General features: G+C 63.9%; 2 protein-coding genes across 2 annotated transcripts; both read right to left on the bottom strand.

Annotated features, from left to right (window-relative positions):
• Positions 1 to 271: 271 nt before the first annotated feature.
• Positions 272 to 3,055, bottom strand: LMJF_26_2390 (conserved hypothetical protein; the record flags this gene model as incomplete). The annotated part of the gene is made up of 1 exon (XM_001684194.1): positions 272 to 3,055. One exon carries the CDS (start codon positions 3,053 to 3,055, stop codon positions 272 to 274), a length of 2,784 nt encoding a protein of 927 aa, XP_001684246.1.
• A 2,531-nt stretch (positions 3,056 to 5,586) lies between these two features.
• LMJF_26_2380 (conserved hypothetical protein) lies at positions 5,587 to 20,811 on the bottom strand (the record flags this gene model as incomplete). Its single annotated transcript, XM_001684193.1, has 1 exon — positions 5,587 to 20,811. The coding sequence occupies one exon, from the start codon at positions 20,809 to 20,811 to the stop codon at positions 5,587 to 5,589; it is 15,225 nt and encodes a 5,074-aa protein (XP_001684245.1).
• Positions 20,812 to 21,239: the final 428 nt, after the last annotated feature.

Here is a 21,239-nt window from a genome sequence, read left to right as displayed (position 1 = left end):
AAACATTGTAGACGTACGAAGGGCCGGGAGAAAGAAGACGGTAGTGGTGGCGAGAAGCGAGAACGCATGGAGGGTGTTGGAGAAGGCGCGGCGCAGCGCATAGGGGGCGGTGACCATGCGAGTCGATTGTGCTGCCTTTGCTGTGGCCCATGTGGAAATCCTCTCTACGCCATCACGGTAGCTCATGCTGAGCGTGATCCGTCACTGTTGTACTTTCGTTTCTCGCGCACGATTTTTGCAACTAATTCTACGCTGTGACCCCCTCCTCTTCTCACGGGGGCGGGGGCGCTTCCACCACTGCAGGCACCTGCAGTGCCGCGTCGCCGCGGACCCAGAAACTTGACTGATGGCAGCGCGGGCAACGCGGGTAGACCCTCCAGCCCTTCGCCTCGTCGCCGCCAATCACAAACGTCTTGTAGTTGCAGTGCTCGCATTTGATGTACTTCTTCAGCGCCGGCTTCAGCTCCATACGGTGGTGCTGCTCTACGCAGGTCGTCGGCGGCTGCCCGTACCAGCAGCGGCACGCGTAGCAGTAGTGTGCCCTGATCTGCTGCTCCGTGATCGCCTCCAGCGCCTCGAGCGCCTTCTCCCTTGCGATTTGCTTGTTCACGAAGCAGAGCAGTTGCTGCCGGTCGGATTCGCTGCGCAAGTGATCATGTGCGCTGTGGATGCCGTCCGCTACCGATCCAAGAAGCGTGAGAGCGGACGCTGCGCCGTCGTCAGCTTCGCGCAACTTCGCCGACGCACTCGTAGACACCTCGGGCGGCGACGTTGCGCTGTCCGTCGAGTTGCTTGTGATGTCCCGCGCAGCTTCGATAGCGGCACGGTATAGCGCGTTTTGCGACGCGGAGGCGCCTGTAACAGAGCTGACGGCGCTGGACATCACAACGCTGTGGCGGTGGTCCCTCTGCCGCGGCGAAGCGATGACGGCGTGTACGGCGCCGTGGCGTTTGAGAGGCGTGAAGGGGGATGACGCACCACGACACAGCGGCTGGAACTGCTGTCGCAGTGTCTCCACTCGGCTACCATCCGCCCCGTTTCCCAGCGTCGCGGTAGCGGCGACGGATGTTGAGGCGACTGGTGCAGACGACGACGACGACGAATAAGAACAAGGAGAGGTAGCATGCTCCGTGAAGGTCGCAAGCGAGGACGACGTCGGTACCTCCATACGCGCACGCTTCGGCGCGCCCGCGGTCGACGGCGTTCCCGTGCCCCTGCTAGCAGTGCCACCTTCGGTGCTACGATTTGGGGCTCGGGCATCCGCATCGAGAGCATCGCCACCCCTGCTGCCGCCGCCGTCAGTGCGCGCATGATTTGGCAGCCCTTCCCCTGCAGTGCTAGCTGTCCTCCCGCAGCGCAGTGGTCGCCGAAGCAACTTTTCTTCCTCGTGGTGGACGGCCTGCTGGCGGGCGGCCTCCAGCACATCACGACCACGCGATGTCACGCCAAGCTTATGCGCCGAGGGATAGCTCGCGGCGGGACGCAGACCGACCTGCTGGCGCAGCGCCAGAGGCGCGCCAGTCTGCACACCGCCGTACACACCGGAGGCAGCCGAGTTCACGCAGTTGCGGAGAGCGGCATCCTCGACAGGAAGCCCGGTGGCGCCGCGCACGGCGAAAAATGACGTCTGTCGAAGCATCTGCTGCGAGGCAGCCAGTCTGCTGTTCGTCACTGCACCACCACGGAGTGCCGCACGGCCGCTGCTGCCTGCAGGGTGGTGGTGGCCTGCTGGCCGCTGCGCGACGCCGGCCGGCGCCAAGACGGCAAGCCGTTGCTGCGCTCCGGAGAGGGTAAGGTGCGTAGTGAGGGTGCTGCCCTTCATGGTTGCAGGAGCTCCAAGCGATGAGGCGCTAGCGCCTCGCGCACCATGCGTCGCGTTGCGTTCCTTTCCTTCAGTGTCGCCGCTGCGCGCAGCCTTCCGAAGGTCTGCGACGTGGTAGGTGCAGTGTTGCGACCGCTGCATGTTCACCATGGCGCGGCAACGCTCCTTCGACTTGTAAGACACGGACTCACAGGTGCCAAGGTCAGCGGCAAATCCCAGCTGGCGGACAGCCTCGCTATCCGCCACGCGCAGCAGCACCTGGTCGGTGTCCTGCGCCGGGGCAGAGCCTCGTCGTGCGCACCGCGCGACGTTGCTGAGCGCCACAACTGCGCCAGTGACCAGGCGGCTGTAAAGAAGGTCAAACGCGCTGCCGCAGAGCAGAACGCTGAGCTCCGTCTCCGGCGCTGGTGAGATGCTCTCCATGTTCCACAGTGTCAGCACAGCGTAGCGTGAGGAGCCAGTGGCCGCTGTGCTCTGCTTCGGATCTGACTTGCGCGTAACAACGCCGACGCAAGTGCGGGCCACCGCCTCAGCGCTGCGGCGCGACATGCTGCGAAACAGGTCAAACGAGGCGAATGGGAACTCAGCCAGTCGCACACTGAACTGATCAAGGCTGACGGTGGCACGGCGAAAGCGGATGCGACTGAGCGGCTCCGTGATGAGCGCTGACGGCGGTGGTGCGGATGCGAGTCTCGAAGCCGCACCCTCTCTTGACGCGGCACCGCCCCTATCACCGTGAGAGGAGGATCGCAGTCCATTTTCCGCCGTCGAAGTCGCCGATGACGCAGGGGCCACTTTGATCACTGTGACGCCGCCGCATGCGCTCGGGGGGAGAGGCAAAGACGTCGCACAGCGCGTTCGCGGCAACGAAGGGGCAGCGCCGCGCTCATAGCGAGAAAACGACTGCGGCAGAGAGTCTGGCGAACGAAAGCCGTCCACCAAGGCGGTGGTCGCGGTGGGTGGCGGGGAAGATGCTGAGGACGACGTGCGCGCAGTCAGAAGCAGGTTTAGCACCGCTGGTGATGCAGGTGAGTGGGTGGGGAGGGGTGGTGTGGGAGCATCGCCGGTGCCATCGAGACGCATCGCCGGAGTTGTGGTGGTCAACGAACTCGTCCGCGGACCAGGTAAGGTCGCGGACGGCGCCGATGCATCGCTCACCTCCACCATCACCTCGTCAACCTGCGCGAGGGGCGACGTGTCGTCCTTGAAGATGTCAAAGAGGTCATTGCTCATCCTGTCGACGTTCGCATGTGAGGCGACTCTCACGGCAGGCAGGCCAAGACCAGCACACAGACACACTCGCGCACCCTGAAGGGTAAGGGTCGTTCCTATGGCTCTCCCTGCGTCTGCAGGTATGTGTGTGTGTGTGTGTGTGTGTGTGTGTGTATGGAGGGGGGGGGGGCGAATGGAAACACTCTGCCTTCTATGCCATAAGTTCGATGATGGATGTGTGCGTCTTGTATCTCTATGAGTCGAGGGAAGAGGGGGCGTGCAGCTGAAGGCGCTCGAGCCCACCCCCTCCCGTCTCTTGCTTGGTGCGTGCGGAGTGTCCAGGTGTATCTGTGGTGCTAAGGCACTCTCCTCTTTCCATGCGTACTTGATCGTGGGGAGGGGAGGGGAGGGGCCTCGCCGACGCGGAAGTGCCAAGGTGCAGGTAATGTCTCCGGAAAAAAGCGAGGGAGGCGAGACAGCGCAAAGGATATATGCACACAGATGCGCATGCACGGTGAGGGAGCAAGTCGTCCTTCGCTGCTTGTTTGCTTGTTTTGCTGTGAGAGACGCGCCGGCTGCGAGGGATGAGCGAGGGAAGGTGGTGAGGAAGCAACGAGTTAGATGGTGGAGCCGCATCAACAGACACTCACATCAGTCCTGAGCGCTGCGAGATGAGAGCAGTAGTGTTGAGAAGATGGAAAGCAACGGCTGTGAGGACCGCGGAGACAGGGTGGGATGCGAGCGCGCTGGTGGTGTCAGCATCCTCCCTCTCCCACACACCCTCCAGTCCGATGACGACTGGCATGCGCGCCTGCGTGCCTGTTCCTAGGTCGCGCATTCCATGAGAACCCGGTAGCTGGGTCGCGCCGCACATCGATGTTGCACGTTCCGCCAGTAAAGGGTGGGGTGGGATGTGCTTCCCCTTTCGCCTGCTTCTTCCAGCGTTACGTGCCCCGCCATCCACGGCGCATCGACCCCTCTCGAGTGCTCAGACACCGTCATGGCGGCACTTGCAGGCGGGTGTGTCGACTCCCTACCGCCTTTCGTCTATCCCGCTGCTCTGCTTGCGAGTCTTCGGGGGGGGGGGGGGGGGGGGTTGGCGCGTTCAAAGAAACGGACGGAATCTACGCTGTACATGACAAACATCGAGCAAAGCCAAAGTGAATGCCCGAGCGAAAAAAGGAGAGAGAGGGCGGGGGGCGTGAGGGGGGCATCGATCGGCCTCCCTAAACGGTAACGGCACACGACACTCACGTGCACGCACACGCAGGCACACACAAACTCACCTGTGGGTGTGACAAACCAGATTGCTCCACCTCCACACGCCATAAAGTTATATATCCACGTGTATGCATCCATACATCTACATATATATATAGAGAGAGAGAGATGTACGGTTGTATATCCATCTATGTACACACACACACACACTTCTCTCCCTCCCACCCACCACACCCACCCAGACACACACACACATACACGTACCTCACGCATCATCTTCATCACAGACACCGTGCGATGTGGGGAAGACAGAAAAAGAGAAAAGCATAAAAAGGAAAAAAGTGTGGAGCCCCGCACCCACATTTCCATGCCAGCGCACGGGTGGCGCTGGTAGTGCGGGCAATCATGACAGCGGCGTGCCGTGTGCACGGCGACGCACTCCACCTCGCGGTTACTCATCATGCCGGTTAATGTACATCACTCGGACTGCACCGAGAGAAACAAAGGGAAATGGAAAAGAAGGGGAAGTCCATCCAACGGAGCTCCTCCCCGTCCCCCTCCCCCACGCGTGCGTCAGGTGTCTGTGCAAGGAGAAGCGCGTGAGGAGGCGGAGGGAACGCCGTAGCTGATCGCATAAAGAAAACTGGTGTAGTTCAACGTCTACGGTACACAGGCCTGCACACCACACGCACACGCACGAGGGCCCACATCCACGGATCGTCTCTGCCAGAAGGCGAGCCGTCTCAACGGGAGTCGCGCATGAGTAGTGTACACGCGTATCCCCGACATGCATGTGCACATGGCTGCCAGCGCGCGTTGGAGGATAGTGCAACGCCCAAAGCGCAAAAAAAAAAAATAGAAACCAAGCCTCCCTCCACATCCCACTCATCAGTCGAGCACAGCTGGTGCGCCAAACACAGCAAAAGCCGCCGCTCCAACGGTACATGTGCAGCGATAGCGTGGCCTAGACAACTTCTCTGTATGCTGCGCGCGTGTCCGGCCGGGTGAGCGGTCAGGGGGTCCAGGGAGGGACACCATGAACGACGGCAGTGCGCGAACGCCGAAAAAAAAAAGGAAGCTGCAGCGTTGGTGGGCAAAGGCGGGTCGGGGGAGAGCAGAGGAAACGTGTATGTCGAGAAGGGCACGCAACGAAAGGGAGTACAACGCGCGCATGGCACATCGGTATGCATGCCACGCGTGAGAGAGTCGAGCAGAGTGCGGCACGAACGCACGTGCCGTCAGCAGTGAGTCAACATAATGAAACACACTTACAAAGAGACACCGACACGCTCCACGACGGTTGCTGAGGGCGGAGGGGAGAGAGGGAGGGGCTACAAGGTCTTCGCTAGTGGAGGGAGGAAGCTGCCAGCTGTCGGCGGTGTCTCGCGGGTTGCTTCGGACGCCGCGTTGCTGAGTCGCTTAGAGACCACGGCCGATGAAGAGCCGACGCGGGTGTGAGACTTGTGCTTTCCTGCGCCCCTGCCGGTCGCTCCAGACGAGCCCCGCGTCTTCGCATGGCCTGAGCCACTGCGCGCCTTCCTCTTCGAGCTCGATCGGTGTGCCCGCCCCGCCGCACCACCGCGTCCGCCGCGTCGCCGACGAGAGGCCGGCGGAGTCGGCTGCAGCAGAGACCTCCGCACAGCCGTAGGAATATCAGCGACGTCGGCACCGCCGTCCGCCGCAGCGGCGCTGTCATCGGTCAGTGCGGCGCGCAGGCCATGGAACGGTACAATCTCGGCCAACGGCGCTGCCTTCTCCGCTGCCCCAGCGCTTGTATCGCCGCCCTCGCCCCGCCGCGAGACCGTCTGGTCCTCCTCGGACTTGGTGTGAAAACGCAGTATCGGGTTAAGGAAGCTCACGCCGTCGGGGTTCTCGGCGACAACCTGCACCGTGTACGTCGTGGACGGCGTCAGGTTCGTCAGGACGTACGTCGGCCGGTGCACTGTGGCGAGCAGCACAGGGTACGGCTGGTCTGTTGTATTCGCCAGGTATATGCGGTAGATGGGGCGTGTGTAGCGTCCCGCAGCAGCCTCGGACGGTTTTGGCGGCGGCAGCCACTCAAGCGTGGCGGTATTCTGGGACAGCGTCGTGAGATGTGGATCCACCACGCCCTCCGGCGGGGTGCCGCTGGACACCGCGACTGCCTCCGAGTAGTCGCTGTACGGGCCAAGCTGGTCATCTGGCACCGGCACCGCAGTGACAGCTCCGGAGCATGCGTCGTGCGCGGACGCCGCCGCAATGCGTCGCGCACACTTGACGCGACACCGCATGCGTGAGAGCAAGCCGCTGATCAGCACAGCGCAGACGTTTGTGTCCTCAACGGTATCTATGACGTGCCATCCAGCCGCCCCGAGGGTGGCCACGGGCCCGCTCGAAGCGCCTGCCCCACCAGCCTTGCGCGCACTCGCGCCGCCGCCACCGCCACCGCCGATGATGGTGGTGGTGCCGGCCGACGGTGGCCGATCGGTTTGCACGAAGCACTGCTCAATAACGTAGCGGTACCGCTCGCGCGGCGCGGCGGCCTCCGCCTCGGCAGCGGGACCCTCCGGAGTGGACCACTGCAGCGAGCAAAACTGTGCATTCACGCGCCGCAGCGTCACCTGCGTCGGGGCCGGCGGCGGTGTCACGAACCGCACCTCGACCGGCGTACCCCAGTTCCCGAATAGGTCCATTGCGCGGAGGCGCGCCACATACGTCGTGTCCGGTGTGAGCCCATCAATGCGCTCATGCATCGAGGAGGTGGAGGACCATGTTCCGGCGAGGGCAGAAGTGCCGCCGCGGGGGCTGTTGCCCTGGAAGTGGGGACTGGGCAGCGCCGCTGAGACCGCCGCGTCCGTCAAGTCGTACTGCTTTAGGAAGAGCGATTCCTTGGACGGCGAAGACAAAGCTTTGCCACCATCGAGGTTGGCGAGTGCCGCCACATCCATGTCTGGGATCGCCGTGTGGATCGCAGCCCCTTCCTGCCGCTGCCGGTGCTTCAGGCTGCTTCTCTCGTGCGACACCGCAGCGCCGCTGCGTTCGCCAGGGCGTCCCTCCTGACTGGCTGACGTGCTTGGGAAGAAAAGTAAGCTGGAGAAGTGCTGCTGCGCCAAGCTGCCCTCCATCGATGACGCGCACGAATGCAGGGCAGCCATTTCGGCCTCCGAGTACACCACAAGCTGGTAGCGCGACACGGTGCGGGAACCGGCGGGCATCGTGCCGGCCGCCGCGGGCTCCTGTGACGCGCCAGTGGAGTTGCCACTGCAAGGGCCCACTGTGCCCGCTTCGGTAACGTCGACGTCTTCCACAAAGCCGACGGCCGACGAAGGGCGGCAGCGACCCCAGCGGAGGTCCACCGTATCCTTGGTGATATTGGCCGTCAGCCTCACCGGGTACAACGTAGTGAAGGTAGCCGCTTGTGACCACAGGCCCCAGTCGCCACCGCCGTAGCAGGGCTGCAGTGCGACGACGTATTCGGTACCCGGCTGGAGCTGGGTCAGGCGGTACGAGGAATCCAGGTATCCCTCCTGCATCGGTGTTGCCGTGGTACGGCACTCCTCTGCCGATATCTCGCGCTCAAGCATGCCGGCTTGCGTGGAACGGATGACCAGGAGATACTTTGTCGGCAGCGTCGGCGCGCCTAAAGCGGCACTGGGGGCCCCTACAGAGCCACCGCCGGCGCCGCGCGAATCGCTCTCGCTCCGCTCCCACGTCAGCTCCGCGTACGTCTCGCCAACACTCGAGAGCGTCGGCGCCAGCAGCTTCAGAGTGCGGAAGGTGCGTTCCTCGCTCCAGAGACCCCAGTCATTGGTGGCTTCGCAGCAGGCGCGAACGATGATAGCGTATGGTGTGTCGGCAACCAGCCCACCGACGCGGTAGTGCGACACGTCCTTGTGAAACTGCTTGTCTACCACCGCCACGGACGGTGTCTTCTGCGTGTTGAAGACGCATACGTGGAACGCGAGAGAGCCGGGGTTGCCAAGTTGCACAGCGCCGCTCGGGTGCGGCGCCGACGCTGTGGGGGATACTGCTTCGCTGCGGGCGCCCTCGCCGCTGTCTTGCTGCTGCTGCGACTGCGCAGCGGCGGCATTTGCGGCGAGGGTCAGTGACGGCGCCGCTGCTGACCCCGCCTGCTGCTCGAGTTGCTCAGCGTACTCCTCGGCGGTCTGTGCGGGGCGGCGCCATTCCACATGGACGAACTGCTCGGTCGGCATTGACACCGCCACCTGGATTGGCTTCAACGTAGCAAAGCAGGCTGTGGCGCTCCACAGGCTGCAAGCCTGGTTAATTCCATCGCCGGAGCGCACACGCACCAAGTAGAGCGCGTCCGCGTCGAGGTGCTTCACTGTGTAGCTTGTGCGCGACGCCTTAAACCGTTTGGATATCTGGTAGTTGAAGCCTACCCCAGACAATTCCAGCTGATAGGAGCCGGCCACCTCCTCCTCGTCCCCAATCACGGCCACTTCACCGTCAGGCAGTGTGAGCCCTTCGCGGGGTCTGTGCCACGTGATTGTCGCGCACTCCTCGCCAATGCGGCTTACCTCCACCTGCAGGCACGGCTGCGTGATGATGTACACCGGGAGGCTCCATCGGCCCCACATCTTTTCGATGCAGCACCGCACCTCCACCTTGTAGAGCGTGTTCGGCTTTAACGCCTTGTTGAAGTACGATGTCTCTGTGGGCGCCATAAGCTCGTCCAGGTGCAGCGTGTTGCTGCCGCGGTTCGTCTCCACCCCTGACCCGTTGCGCAGCAGCTCATCGATGCGCAGCTGGTAGTTCTGGACCGGCTTCACCGGCATGGCGCGGCGCACCGGCAGCGGTATAGCGCGCGGGTCGCGAGCCCAGCGGAGCTGGAAGTACTCTTCGCCGACCCGCTCCACTGAGCACACCATGTCGCGCAGCGTCACGACGTACTCGGAGTCACTCCACACACCCGGGGCAGCCTTCGCCTTCTCCATCGACTCGCGCAGAGTCGCGTCCATCACGGTGTGGGTTGTCTGTTCGTACAGCTGCAGCACCGTCGGCGCGGTGGGCAGCAGCGACATCTCCTCCACCTCCTCTGTCGCCCTCTTCCGCTCCTCCTCATCTGCTCCGTCTTGATCGTTGCCCTCGCCGACGCTCCTGTGCCCCTCTAGCCCGTTGGAGACGGAGCTGCGCGTCGTCGAGGTAGATGTCGCTGGGGCCGTCGTCAGCGCGGCTTTTGCGAAGCCGTCGCGCGGACGATACCAGCGCCGCACAGAGAGGCGGTACCGATGGTTCGATAGCAGCTCGCGCAGGATGCTATGGCGCTGATTCGCGTGCAAGAAGACGCTGCGGCCCTCGCTGTCGCGGTGCTGGGCCGTCTCACCCTCCTCTTCGCCGAGTGGGACGTCCGTGTAATCGCGAATCCGCACTTCGTAGCACACCGTCTCCTCCACCTGGCCAATTTGCAGCGATGCCATGTGAATCGTGTTCGGCTTTCGCTGCCAGCTGGCCGAGACGTAGTCCTCGCCGACCTCTCTGACGTCCATGGCCAACAAGTTGTAGGTGCCGCTACGCACAACGTCGCTCCACGGGCCGCGCTCCCCGCCCCTGTAGTGGGCGCGGACGCAGATGAGGTAAACGCAGTCGGGCTGCAGCGCAGGCAGCGTGTGCTTGCTCACGTGCCCGGGCACCTCGACCGTGCACCCCTCCGCCTCATCCGAACGGCGGACGGAGATGGTGAAGGACTGAATCGACGTGAGGGCGCTGCAGTAGACAACGCCGACCTCGGCAGGTTGATCGTGCAGACGGAAGCGACGCTCGTGCTGCCACATCCGCGACAGGTCTGGCGAGTCCGTGCTCGGCTTGTTCGGCGAGCTCACCTGCGCCTCAGCATCAGCGTCGTCCGGCAGCGGGCGTCCGATGTGCTCCGTCGCCTCGTCCTCCGCACCCTCTCCATCCGTGTCAGTCGCAGCGGCGGCGACGCTGCGCCTGTGGCCTCCTGCAGCCGTGGCGGTGTTCGCCGTGCTCAGTGTGTAGTGCAGCTCCTCTGGAGCTTCGCGGGCCCATTGCACGCGAACAAAATCTTCGCCGACGGTGGCAATGCTGGACACCAGCGGCTTCATCGTGTAGACACAGCGCCCCTCCGACCACTCACTCCACACACCGTCGCAGTTGATGGCGCGCACGTAGAGCAGGTATACACTGTTCGGAGCAAGCGAGTGCACCAGAAACTTCGTGATGTTGCCGTTAAGGTGCTTGTCCATGAGCATCCGTGGTGCCGTCTCCTCCGTGGCGTGATAGACACGTACCTGGTACTTCACGGCTTCGCGGTCGCCGACGCACACCACTCGGCGGACGCGCATTGCAGCCGGCGCCGACTGCACCACCAGCGTAGTGACTGAGGCAGACGCCTCCCACATCGCTGGCACAGCAGCCAGCGCTGCGTTCATCTCCATGCCGGCCGCCGTGTCGAAGGCCGCGCAGGCCAGGTACTGCTCTGGGATTTGCTCGGGGCGAGCCCAGTTCATCTCGATGGTGTTCTCAGTGATCTCTTGCGGGTAGACGACCAGCTGCCGGAGCGTCACGAAGGTGAGCACAGGCGACCAGAAGCTAGCCTCTCCCGCGTCGCTGAAGGAGCGAACTCGCGCGAAGTACACAGAGTCCATGGTCAGCCCCTTGACGCGAAAGGCACCGCTTGCGGCAGCCGACTCGATGCGGGTGGAGAACGAGAACTCCATCCCCGCTCCGCCGCGCACCTCCAGCTCGTAGTGAAGCACCTTCGACGTCGGCAGCGTCACCAACACGCCTGCCGCCGCCGCGCTCCCGCCTCCATCCATGCTTTCAAGCGTGCTGCTTTCCGGAAAGAACCCAGCTGCGCCGCCGCTGCTGGTGGTGGTGGTGACCCCACGACCACCAATCTGAGCCGCTAGCGGGGCCAGCGGCCGCCGCCCCCACTGTAGTGAGACGTAGTGCTCATCAATGAGGTCGGCGGAGAGGCGCAGCTGCGGCGTGGTGATGAAGAAGTGCGGCGCCGACCACGGCCCCACCTGCCCGCCTGTCGTTTCCGCCATCACCTGCACCCGGTAGACCGTCTGGGGATGCAGGTCGCTGAGATGGGACTCCAGCTCCGTGCTGGAAGTGATCCGCTTCACGAGCAGGTAGTGCTGGCACTGATCATGTGACGGCCGGGCCGCACCGCCGTTGTCGTCAACGCTGTCGGGCACAAGTCCGTCGTGCAGCTGCGGGTGCGCCTCAGGTGGCAGAGGGCCGCCGCGCTGGAAGCCGAACGCCAGCGTGCCTTCAAGCTCGTCAGCTTCGGCGGCCCGCGGCTTCTCTTCTGAAGGCGTGCCTGCGGCGTCGTGGAAGGAGTTGTTCGACATGCCGACGTCACCCATGCTCATCGACAGCACCTCTACGCCGTCCGAGCACGGCTCGGAGACGCCCGTCGGCGAAGACGAGTGGCCGGCTGACATAGCCCTCACCGTCGGTGATCCCACGGCAGAGTTCGTGCGCAGTGGCACCTCCTCCAGCCGCAGGTAGAACCCGGTTATCTCGGAGTTGTCCTCGAGCACGTGCATGTCGTTCTCGTAGTCGATTCGCGGCGTCATGCGCCGCCATGACACCCTCGCGCTGCTCTCCTTCACATCCGTCACGGTCGTTGCGATGCTGGGTAATGTGACGCACGAGCACGCTGCCGACCACAAGCCCCAATCACCCTTTGGATCCCACTCCCTCACGGCGATGGTGTACTTCATGTCGGGCAGCAGTGCATCGATCCGCAGCACGTTGCAGGCCCGCATATTGCGGAACTCCTCCACCTCTTGACCTGTTACGGGGTCCTCGTGCGTGATGCGGAGCTGGTATACCTGCACCTCCTCTGTGTAGCGGCTACTCAGCAGGGTATCGTGCTCGTCCAGCGGAGAAGTCGGCTTGTTGTCCAGCCGCCACCACTGCAGGTCAACGAAGGTCTCGCTGATGTACGTCATTTCGAGCTGGATGATGTGATGCGTCATGAACTTGAGCGGCGCCGTCCAGCACCCCCACACGTCGTCACCGTAGTGCGGGCACAGGCAGCACACGTACAAGCTGTTCGGATGCAGCCCCGTCGCGGTAAAGCTAAGCGTCGGCGGGGCTGTGAGGTCGTGGTATTGGTTGTTGGGCAGGTAGTTCTCCGAGATGGTGCCCACCTCATCAATGACACGGAGCTGGAAGCCCTGTACAGGGCACGAGGGGTCCACCAGCAGCCCCATCTCGCCATCCGCATGCTGCTTCGCGCGATCCGCGGAGAGTCGCCGCAGCATGCGCAGCCGGCGCAGACGGTTCACAAGTGACGCGAACGCCGCCGCCCCCAGCACGCTCCGCTGCTCTTCCAGGCCGCGCTCGGTGAAGTTGTGGAACTCGCGCTGGAGTCGTCGGAACTCTTCCGCCTCCTGCGACACCGCATCCATCGTGTCCGGGTCACCGCGGTACCAGTACAGGTTAATGTAGTGCTCACCGAAGCGGCTCTGGTCGAGCTGTAGCAAAGGCAGAGTCTGTATCATGGCAGGCCGGCTCCACGGCTGCCACGAGTCCGGCACACCGCGCGCGCGGACCTGCGCCGAGAAGACGGCGTCGGGACTCAGCCCCTGCAGAAGAACCTGCGACACGCACGAGCGCAGCTGCACGGTAAGCAGGGTGACGGAGTCGGTGGTGGCGGGCAGACTCGCCGCAGGCGCTGCATCAGGGGACGTCGGTGTCTTGACTAGCTCGTGGCGCCTGCAGTCGGGGAAGCTGCCATTGCCGGCGCTGGCGAAGCCGCGGTTGCCGCCGGTCATCATCGAGCCGGCGTGCACACTTCGCTTCGCCGCCATCACTCCCTCACGCGCGCTTGCCGCTGTCGCCAAGCCGCTTGGCCGACATCGTCGCAGCGTCTCGATGGCGGCGATGAAGGGCAGGCAGACTTCGCCCTTCTGCAGTGTCACGAGTAGCTCATAGCCTGTGCAGCCCGCGTCGCCCACCACGATGTGCTCAGCCTGGTAGTGCCGTGTGGCCTCCTCCCGCAGCAGAGTGTTGTGCTCCTCGCGCGCCACCGGGTTTATCCAGCCAGACACCGCCGTCGTCGGCTCCCCCTTGCTCTCCTGCTCCTGGATCTTGCGCTTCATCTCTAGTAGCTCGCGTCGCTCGCGGTCATCGCACTGGTGCAAAGCGTCTCGCTGGTGGCGCGCCAGCAGCTCGGTAAACTTGCCCACGTCCGGTTGCGGCCTGAACCACTCCAGCCGCGCGGTGCACTCCGTGCGCTGCACCACCTGCACCTGCACGCAGGCCAGCGTCAGAACCGTCACCTTGGTCGAGAAGCGCGACCAGTGCTGCTTCTCGCTGAGGGACCGAATCGAAAGGCAGTACAGCTGGTCCTGCTGAAGGTCTTCGATGAGGGTAGACTGGGTTTCCTGCGTGAAGGTGAGGTGTCGCCGCTCGTCGACGCTGATTCCTTCAAGGATGAGTTCGTACTCGTGCACCGCATAGTCCACTTGAATCACCTGGGAGCCGAAAATACCTGCTGTGGTCGCGGGGCGTGTCACTTCAGAGCCGGACGACTCCACCTGCTCCTCGGCTGCATCCTCATTGTTCAAGTCCTCCTGGTTCTCCGCAGACCCCGTTGTCAGGCACCACTCGCGCTTCTCGGCCTGCACGTGGCTGATGGTGCCGCTGCGCGTGTGCGTTGCACGCGGGCGGCACCATGAAACAAGCACCGCCACCTCCTGCACTTGATCAACGTGCAGTTCGACCCGGCTCTGCGTCACGAAGCGCAGCGCCGGGCTCCACATCCCCCAATGCGCGTTCTCGATCTTCGCCCGCACGCGGACCTCATAGACGCTGCTGGGGACGAGGCCTGATATGTGGTGCGTGCTGACGCTGCTTGGCAGCGAGACAACGGAGTCCACGGTGAGAGGGTCGTCGTGCAGCGCCGTCCCGTCCATGCTCAGGCGGCGCGTTTGCAGCTCGAACTCGACAGACTTATAACAAGCCATCGTCCAGGCAGCGGTGGTCAGCATCGCTGCTGCCGCTGTGGTCCAGCCCTCCGCTGACACGGACGGTGCACCGTGCGCGGAGTTGCCAGTGGCAGGCGCCTCAGCGGCGCGGCGCCACTCCACCATACAGTAGTCCTCACCAATCTCCTGCGTGGTTACCTGCATCGGCGGCACCGTCTGCGTGCAGAGCACCTCTGACGGTGCGCCCCACTCGCCCGCGACAAGGCAACCCTCATCATCCACCTGCTGCTCTCGCACCGATATGGCGTAGCGAGTGCCCGGCAAAAGATTGCCGAGGCGCAGCGCTGGCTGCGTTGTCTCATACACGCGCGCACCTTCAACAAGTGGTTCGTCCGTCTCGTCAAACGCCGACTCCGTCGGCATCGGGCGGATCGTTACTTGGAAGTTGTGCACCCCTGAGTCGGATGGAAAGCACAGGTACGTACCGAGCGGCGTGCTGTGGAAGAACGGTAGCGCGGAATACTCACCCTCGCCGTCACCGTTCTCGCCGCGCGATGCGCCGGCGCGGGAAACAGCCGTCCTCAACACATGCGACGTGTTCTCGACGAGCTGTACCTCGCTGTGCGTGCTGTCATCCACACCGCCATCGCTGACTGACGCGCTCACATCAGCGCTGCCGTTGTCGCCGTGCTGGTCCGCCGCTGCCGTCGTCGCCAGTCCGCTCCGCGTTGCTGGCCGTCGCCACGCAAGCTGCAGGAAGGTCTCCCCAGCCACCTCCACTCCGACCTTCAGCAGCGGGCACGTCGTCACCTCGGCCGCCGGGCTCCAGTGGCCCCAGTCACCGCCACGGCTGAGGCCGCGCACGGCAATGGAGTAGGTGGCGTGAGGCAGAAGCCCGTCGATGCGGAGCGCCTGCTCCCCTTCCTCAGTGTACAGCTCGCGGTAGTCGTCTGTCTGCGGCATGCCCGCAAAGACGCGATTGCACGACACACGCAAGTGCCAACGCGTCACGCGCTCATCGGGGTGCAGCACGCCCTTCTCGTCCATCTGCATCCCTGCCACGTCGCTGCCCACCTCGGCCATCTTGTCGTGCGCGTGCTGCGGGTGCAGGCGGTGCATCGGACGCGACCACTGCGCGTCCACAAACGTCTCGCCGACCCGCTGCAACCTCACGCCGACAGGCTTCAACGTGTAGAACGGCACCGGGTCACTCCAGAGCCCCCACGCGTCGTACGTGTCCTTGGCCCGCACCTGGATCGTGTAGAGTGTCGAAAGCCGCAGACCCGAAAGCGTGGCGGCGATTTCGCGGAACGTCGTCGTGCTTGTGGCGGCAACCGTACTGGCGCCGTCCAGTACCCGAATCTCGTACCCGCTGACAGCCCCGTCGACCTGGCGGACCTCTGCCCCATCGCCATCCGTCATGCACGCCCCCTCCCACGCCCCTCGCCTCCATTGTGCTCGCACGTAGTCCTCGCCGATATTCAGCACCTCCAGTCTCAGCCGCGGCAGCGTGCGCACGCGCGACTCCGCGCTCCAGAAGCCCCACACGCCCTCGTGCCCCTTCGCACACACCCACACGCGATATTCCGACGAGGGCTGCAGGTCATGAAGGCAGAACGCACTCACGGTAGGGGCAATGTTGTAGATCACGCTGTGCGCCTCGCCGACGCGCTGGACCTTGAAGCGGTAGAGCTGCACAACATCCTCTGTCTCCACGATGGAAAATCGATGGCGGGCCGCGACGGCGCGCCCCAGCACCGTCACGGCACTTCTGCCGGACCCACCGTCACTCAAAGGCGGTAGCACCCCGTTCTGCAACAACTCGTCCGAGTCGTAGGCCACGTCGGCGGTGCCGTCGTCTTCCAGCAGCAGTCGCACTTCCGCGTCCGTCGGTTTCGGCAGGTGGCGGCGCCATTCCAGCATGACGAAGTGCTCGCCAATGTTGCCAAACGTGACGCGCATTCGTGGCTTTGTGCGGAAGGCCTGCGCGGACCACAGTCCCCAGTACTCCGACTGAACGAAGAGCGCGCGCACGTAAATCGTATACACCGCATCCGGCATCAGCCCACGGAAAAACAGACTTGTCGAGTCCGTCTCCTGCCTGTAGGTGAAGCCACCCTCGCCAATGAGGCACACCTCATATGCGCGGGCGGAGATGTTGACGTTGAAAACCGTGTTGGCGTCCCCGGCGACGTCGAGGTCGGTGCGGCGCGACCAAGACACCCACAGCGCATCCTCCGAGACGTGCTGCACGTGGATGTCCATGCCGGGCACTGTCCGCACCTTCTGCTCCTCGCTCCACACACCCCACTCGTAGTTGTCGTTGAAGGTCTGCACACACACCATGTAGGTGGTCGCCGGGGTCAGATGGTCGATGCGCAGCGAGCTTGTCGCGCCCTCCACCGTGTACGTGTGTTGGTAGGCGCCGCCGCTCTCCCGCACCCGCACTCGCGAGGCGGTGATCGTAGCGACGCCGAACACCACCTGCTCTGGGTTCGCGATCTGCGGCGGGACGACCTGCGAGTGCCGCACCCACTCCACACTGACGAAGCTCTCGCCAATGGTGGTGAAGGAGACTCGCATGGCTGGCACCGTGGCGAAGACGAGCGATGGGGACCACATGCCCCACTCCCCATTTGCCAGCTTCGTACGTACCGACACGCTGTACACCGTGTTGCACTTGAGGTTCGGCACTGTGTACTCCACCGTCTCGGCGCTGCTCAGCAGCTCTGTCTGATAGATGAGTCGCTGATGAGCGGCATCGGGTGGCAGAGCATCGTTCAGGTACGCTGCCTTCGACTGCTCTGGCGCGACGGCAGCGCTGTGGTATGGTGCCTTGGATAACACCGGTGACGTGACGCACAGCAGGATCATCGGGCGCAGCTTGCCATGCGCCAAGACGCGATCCTCCGTTGATGGGTTGTCGTCGTCCTCCGGCAGGCGGCGCTGCTGACTGGGACGCCTGAGCTGCAGACAGCAAAACTCCTCTGAGATGAGCTTGGCATGGATTCGCATGGGCTGCATCGTCAGACACCACAGCGGCACACTCCACAGACCCCACTCCTCGTCATTGTAGTTCGCTTTGAGGTCGACGCAGTAGTATGTGTTCGCCTTGAGCCCTGTCACGCGGTACGGGCAGTCGCCGTCGCCCAGGAAGGTCTCCGTGTGCACCTCATGCGCGTTGTAGACGCGCAGGTGATATGACGTAACGACGCCATGGCCGGTGGGGTACTGATGCGGATTGGCGACCTTGCGCCGCTCCCACCGCACCGTGATGGAGTCCTCGGCCACCTCGTCCGTCGTGACAGCGATTGTGCCACGCGTCAGGATCGGTACCGGAGCGGACCACAGACCCCAGCTGCCCGAACGCCCACGCACTCGGATCTGAATCGTGTAGGCGCTGGCCGGCAGCAGCTCACACACCTTCAGCTCCCGCACATCCGCGTCAAGGGCGTACTGCCTCGCGTACTGGGTCGTCACACCGCTGATGCGCAGCTCCTGCCCGGTGACGCTCCAGTCGCCGAGGTGCACCTCGCCGTCTTTGCTGTTGTCCTCCTGCTCGGCGGGTGCCAACCGAGACGCCTCTGCCTCACCACGGCTCCACACAACCTTCACGTAGTTCTCGCCAATCATCAGTTGATGTGTCGGAATGCGGAACTGCGGGTTGGTGCGGAAGCGCACCGGGCGACTCCACAGTCCCCACCGCCCGCTCGACGTGGCTGCCCGCACCACAGCAACGTACTCGCGGTCGGGCAGAAGGTCGCCGACACGCAACGACGTGTGCTCGCTCGACACGACTTCGAATCGGGCAATGTCAGAGCGGCCGCCGCCGGCCTCGTAGCCGCTCTCCGTATGCGGCACCACCGGCATACCAGGTGGCTCCCTCCCGTACACGAGAATACTGTACTTGGCGACGAACATATCAGCCACCATCACGCCGCTCAGATCGCCGTCGTCCCGCGCAGCGCACCGCTGCCACACCAGCCGCACAAAATCCTCGCCGATCTCGTGAATGGTGGTCTTCATGGAGGCGGGCGTGCGGACCTTGGCACGGCTCCACAAGCCCCACTGCCCATGCTCATCGCACGCGCGCACGGCGATCGTGTAGGTCGTCGACGGTTTCAGTTGAGTAAAGGTGTAGCTTGTGTCAAGGACATGGCGATGCAGCATCGCGTCCTCGCCGGTCTCTACGCACCCCATCACCACCTCGTACCTCAGGTGGTCCCACTCAGCTGCCGCAGCCGCTGCATCATCACCGGTAGCGCTAGCGGTTTCTGCCGGTGCCGTGTTGGCTTCCGACAGTCCGCGGCGCCAGGTGATGTGAATGAAATCCTCGCCGACGTCCCAGACGTGCAGGGCGACGGCCTGCAGCGTGCGCACTCGCACTGGCGTCGACATCTCCCCCCAGTCCTCAAACCCGCTCAGGGGGTTGTGCTGCCACGTTCGCCACTGCACGTCGTAAGTTGTGTCAGCCTCGAGGTCGTTGACGCGGAAGCCGCGCTGACTAGGGTCACGCGTGACGCGCTCGTTGAGCACGACCGTCCGCTCACCGAGACCGTCCACCTTCACGACAACAATGTTGTAGACTGACAGTGGTTCGGCAGCTGCACCGCTGGGATCGTCCTGCCTCAGCGCGGCTGCGAGACCGGCGGAAGGCCAGTTCAACGTAAGGAAGTCCTCGCCGCGCTCGAGAAACGTGAGCACGTGGCTCCGCGCGGTTGTGAAGCGCTGTGGCTCTGTCCAGATACCCCATGTGCCCTCGATCGCGATGCGGAGGGAGACGGTGTAGTCGCTGCCGGAGCGGAGATGCTCGAGGTGCAGCAGGCGGCGCGGGTGCTCTGTCGGCGACGACGGCGGTGCAAGGTCAACGGTCTCGGCTTGGTGGTACGCAGAGGTCATGCTCTGCACACGGTACTGTAGCTGCGACTCGTGTGGCTCCTCCCCACCCTTGCGCGACCACATAAACGACGCGAACGACTCCCCGATCACGGCCACTGATACGACGGGACGGGTTGCCGTGCGCAGCTTGAGCGGGGCGGAGCGGCCGCTCCACCGTCCCTCCGCTGAAAGCGCGCGCACGCAGACCGAGTACGTTGTGCTCGGGAACATGTCTGTCATTGTGTACTGGCAGACGGAGGCGGGCACCGCGATCGGGTCAAAGCGCAGCCCGGCGCTCTCCACGGTGAGCTCGTACTCGTGCACAGTCGTTTGCGGCTGCAGGTAGCCGAAGGCGGCGACGGCGACATCGTCGAGCAGCGGGTCATTCGCAACGGTGGTCGCGGTGGGTTTGCTCGCCGACGCCTTCGCGGTACCCTCCTGCACTTCGCGGGCCCAGGAAAACGTAAAGGTGTCCTCGCCGCGAGCAATGAGTCGCACCTCCAGCGCACTCTCCGTGATCAGCCGCGTGACCTCTGTCCACTCCCGCATGGTGCGAATGACGGTGCGGTACCGCATGAGAACAATGTAGCGCGTCCCGGACTGTAAGTCGCGTATGGTGGCAGAGCGGCAGCCGGCCTCGAAGGTGCCGTGGTAGTGCTCCGCCATGTCGGACTCTCGCAGCAGCCGTAGCTCAAAGTCAGGGATGCTGCGCGCCCACTCCGTCGTCGCGACATCCGTCTCGCGCGCCAACCCGTCCTCGTTGCGCTGCGCCAAGCGGTCCCAAGTGCAATGCACGTAGTCAGAGCCGATCTCTCCAAGGCGCGTCTCGACGGGAAACAGCGTGGCGGTCTGGATAGGTGCGGACCACGCACTCCAGTGCACATCGGCTCGGCTGTAGCAGCGCACGCGCACAGTATAGCGCCGCCCCGCCTCCAGCTTAACCACCTTAGACAGCTTCGTCGTCGGCATCGTCTGCTGAAAGTACAACTTGGCGCCATCCGGCAAGGGGCACTCGTCATAGCCGCCATCCTTGCTGCTGTCATCTGCTGCTGCCGACGCATCGCCAGGAAGTTGAGGGGCAGCACTGGCGTGCTCACCGCGGTACCGGTTTCGAGCGCCAGACGACGCCGCGGCGCCGGTGCCACCGCCCTGCTCTTCGTGCAGCACCGCGTAGATGAGCAGCTCCCACCGAGGCACCCCCTCCACCTCGCAGTTGACAGGGAATCCCACGTCTGCCGTCGCTGCGCCATCCACAGCCGCCATGGTCGACGTCGTGCCAAGCGACCCGTCTCGCGTGGCGATGGCATCGGCGGCAGCGGCGCCTTCGTGCTGGCTGTCGTGCTGGCGGTTCGCCGCCATTTCCGTCAGCGTTGCGGCCGCCGGCGAGGACGTGGACGCGCCGCCGCGCTTGTAAAAGGCCCGCGAGGATGCGGCTGCCCGCGATGTGTGTAAAGACGGATTATTAGCGCCGCAAACGTTGCTGCTAGCACCCACGCGGAACACGCTGCAGGAGAACTCCCCAAACATGTCACCAATGCGCACCACTGCTGCCTGGCAGTTCAGCTGTGGTGCACTCGGCCTAGGAGTGCCGCTCGCGCTTCCAGGTGCATCGGCGGCAGCGGCGGGGGCGGGGGGTGAAGCTGCATGCGCTATCTGTACATCGTCCGCCCCAGGTGCTGCTGTCTCTGCAACGTTGAAGGTGTCGGTCACAGTCGTCTGGCGCAGTGCTGCCGCGGCGTCTACTGCAATGGTGCGGCTCGAAGGCATGGGCGCAGTGTTCGTGTGTGGGTGAAAAGGTGTGTAGATGTATCTGTCACTATCGGCCGCGTGTGCGCCGAGGTCGCTGGCGCGGCGTGCACCCAGGTACCAGGTCGATGTATCCAGTCCTCTGCGGCTAAGGGAGCAGGCACAGGTGGAGGGCAGGAGGCAGGAGCGACGCACACGTTGGCCCACACATACACACGAACGCCCTGGCGACGAGAAGAAAGACAAAACCGCGTTTACAAGAGAGACAAAAAGAGTCGAAACGCCCGTCGTCTGTGGCTGCTGAGCGTTGGCGTGTGTGTGTGTGTGGGTGTGTGGGTGTGTGGGTGTGTGGGTGTGCGTCAGAGTGCAGGAAAAGCACGGCAAAGACCCAGGTGAAGGAAACGGGGGAGACCGAGAGAGAGAGAGAGAGACAGTGAGCCGTATGGGGT

This window comes from Leishmania major, chromosome 26, assembly GCF_000002725.2.
Source record: "Leishmania major strain Friedlin complete genome, chromosome 26".
Classification (NCBI taxonomy): Eukaryota; Euglenozoa; class Kinetoplastea; order Trypanosomatida; family Trypanosomatidae; genus Leishmania; species Leishmania major.
The sequence above is the reverse complement of the archived record's forward strand: the minus strand, read 5'-3'. Positions and strand labels throughout refer to the sequence as shown.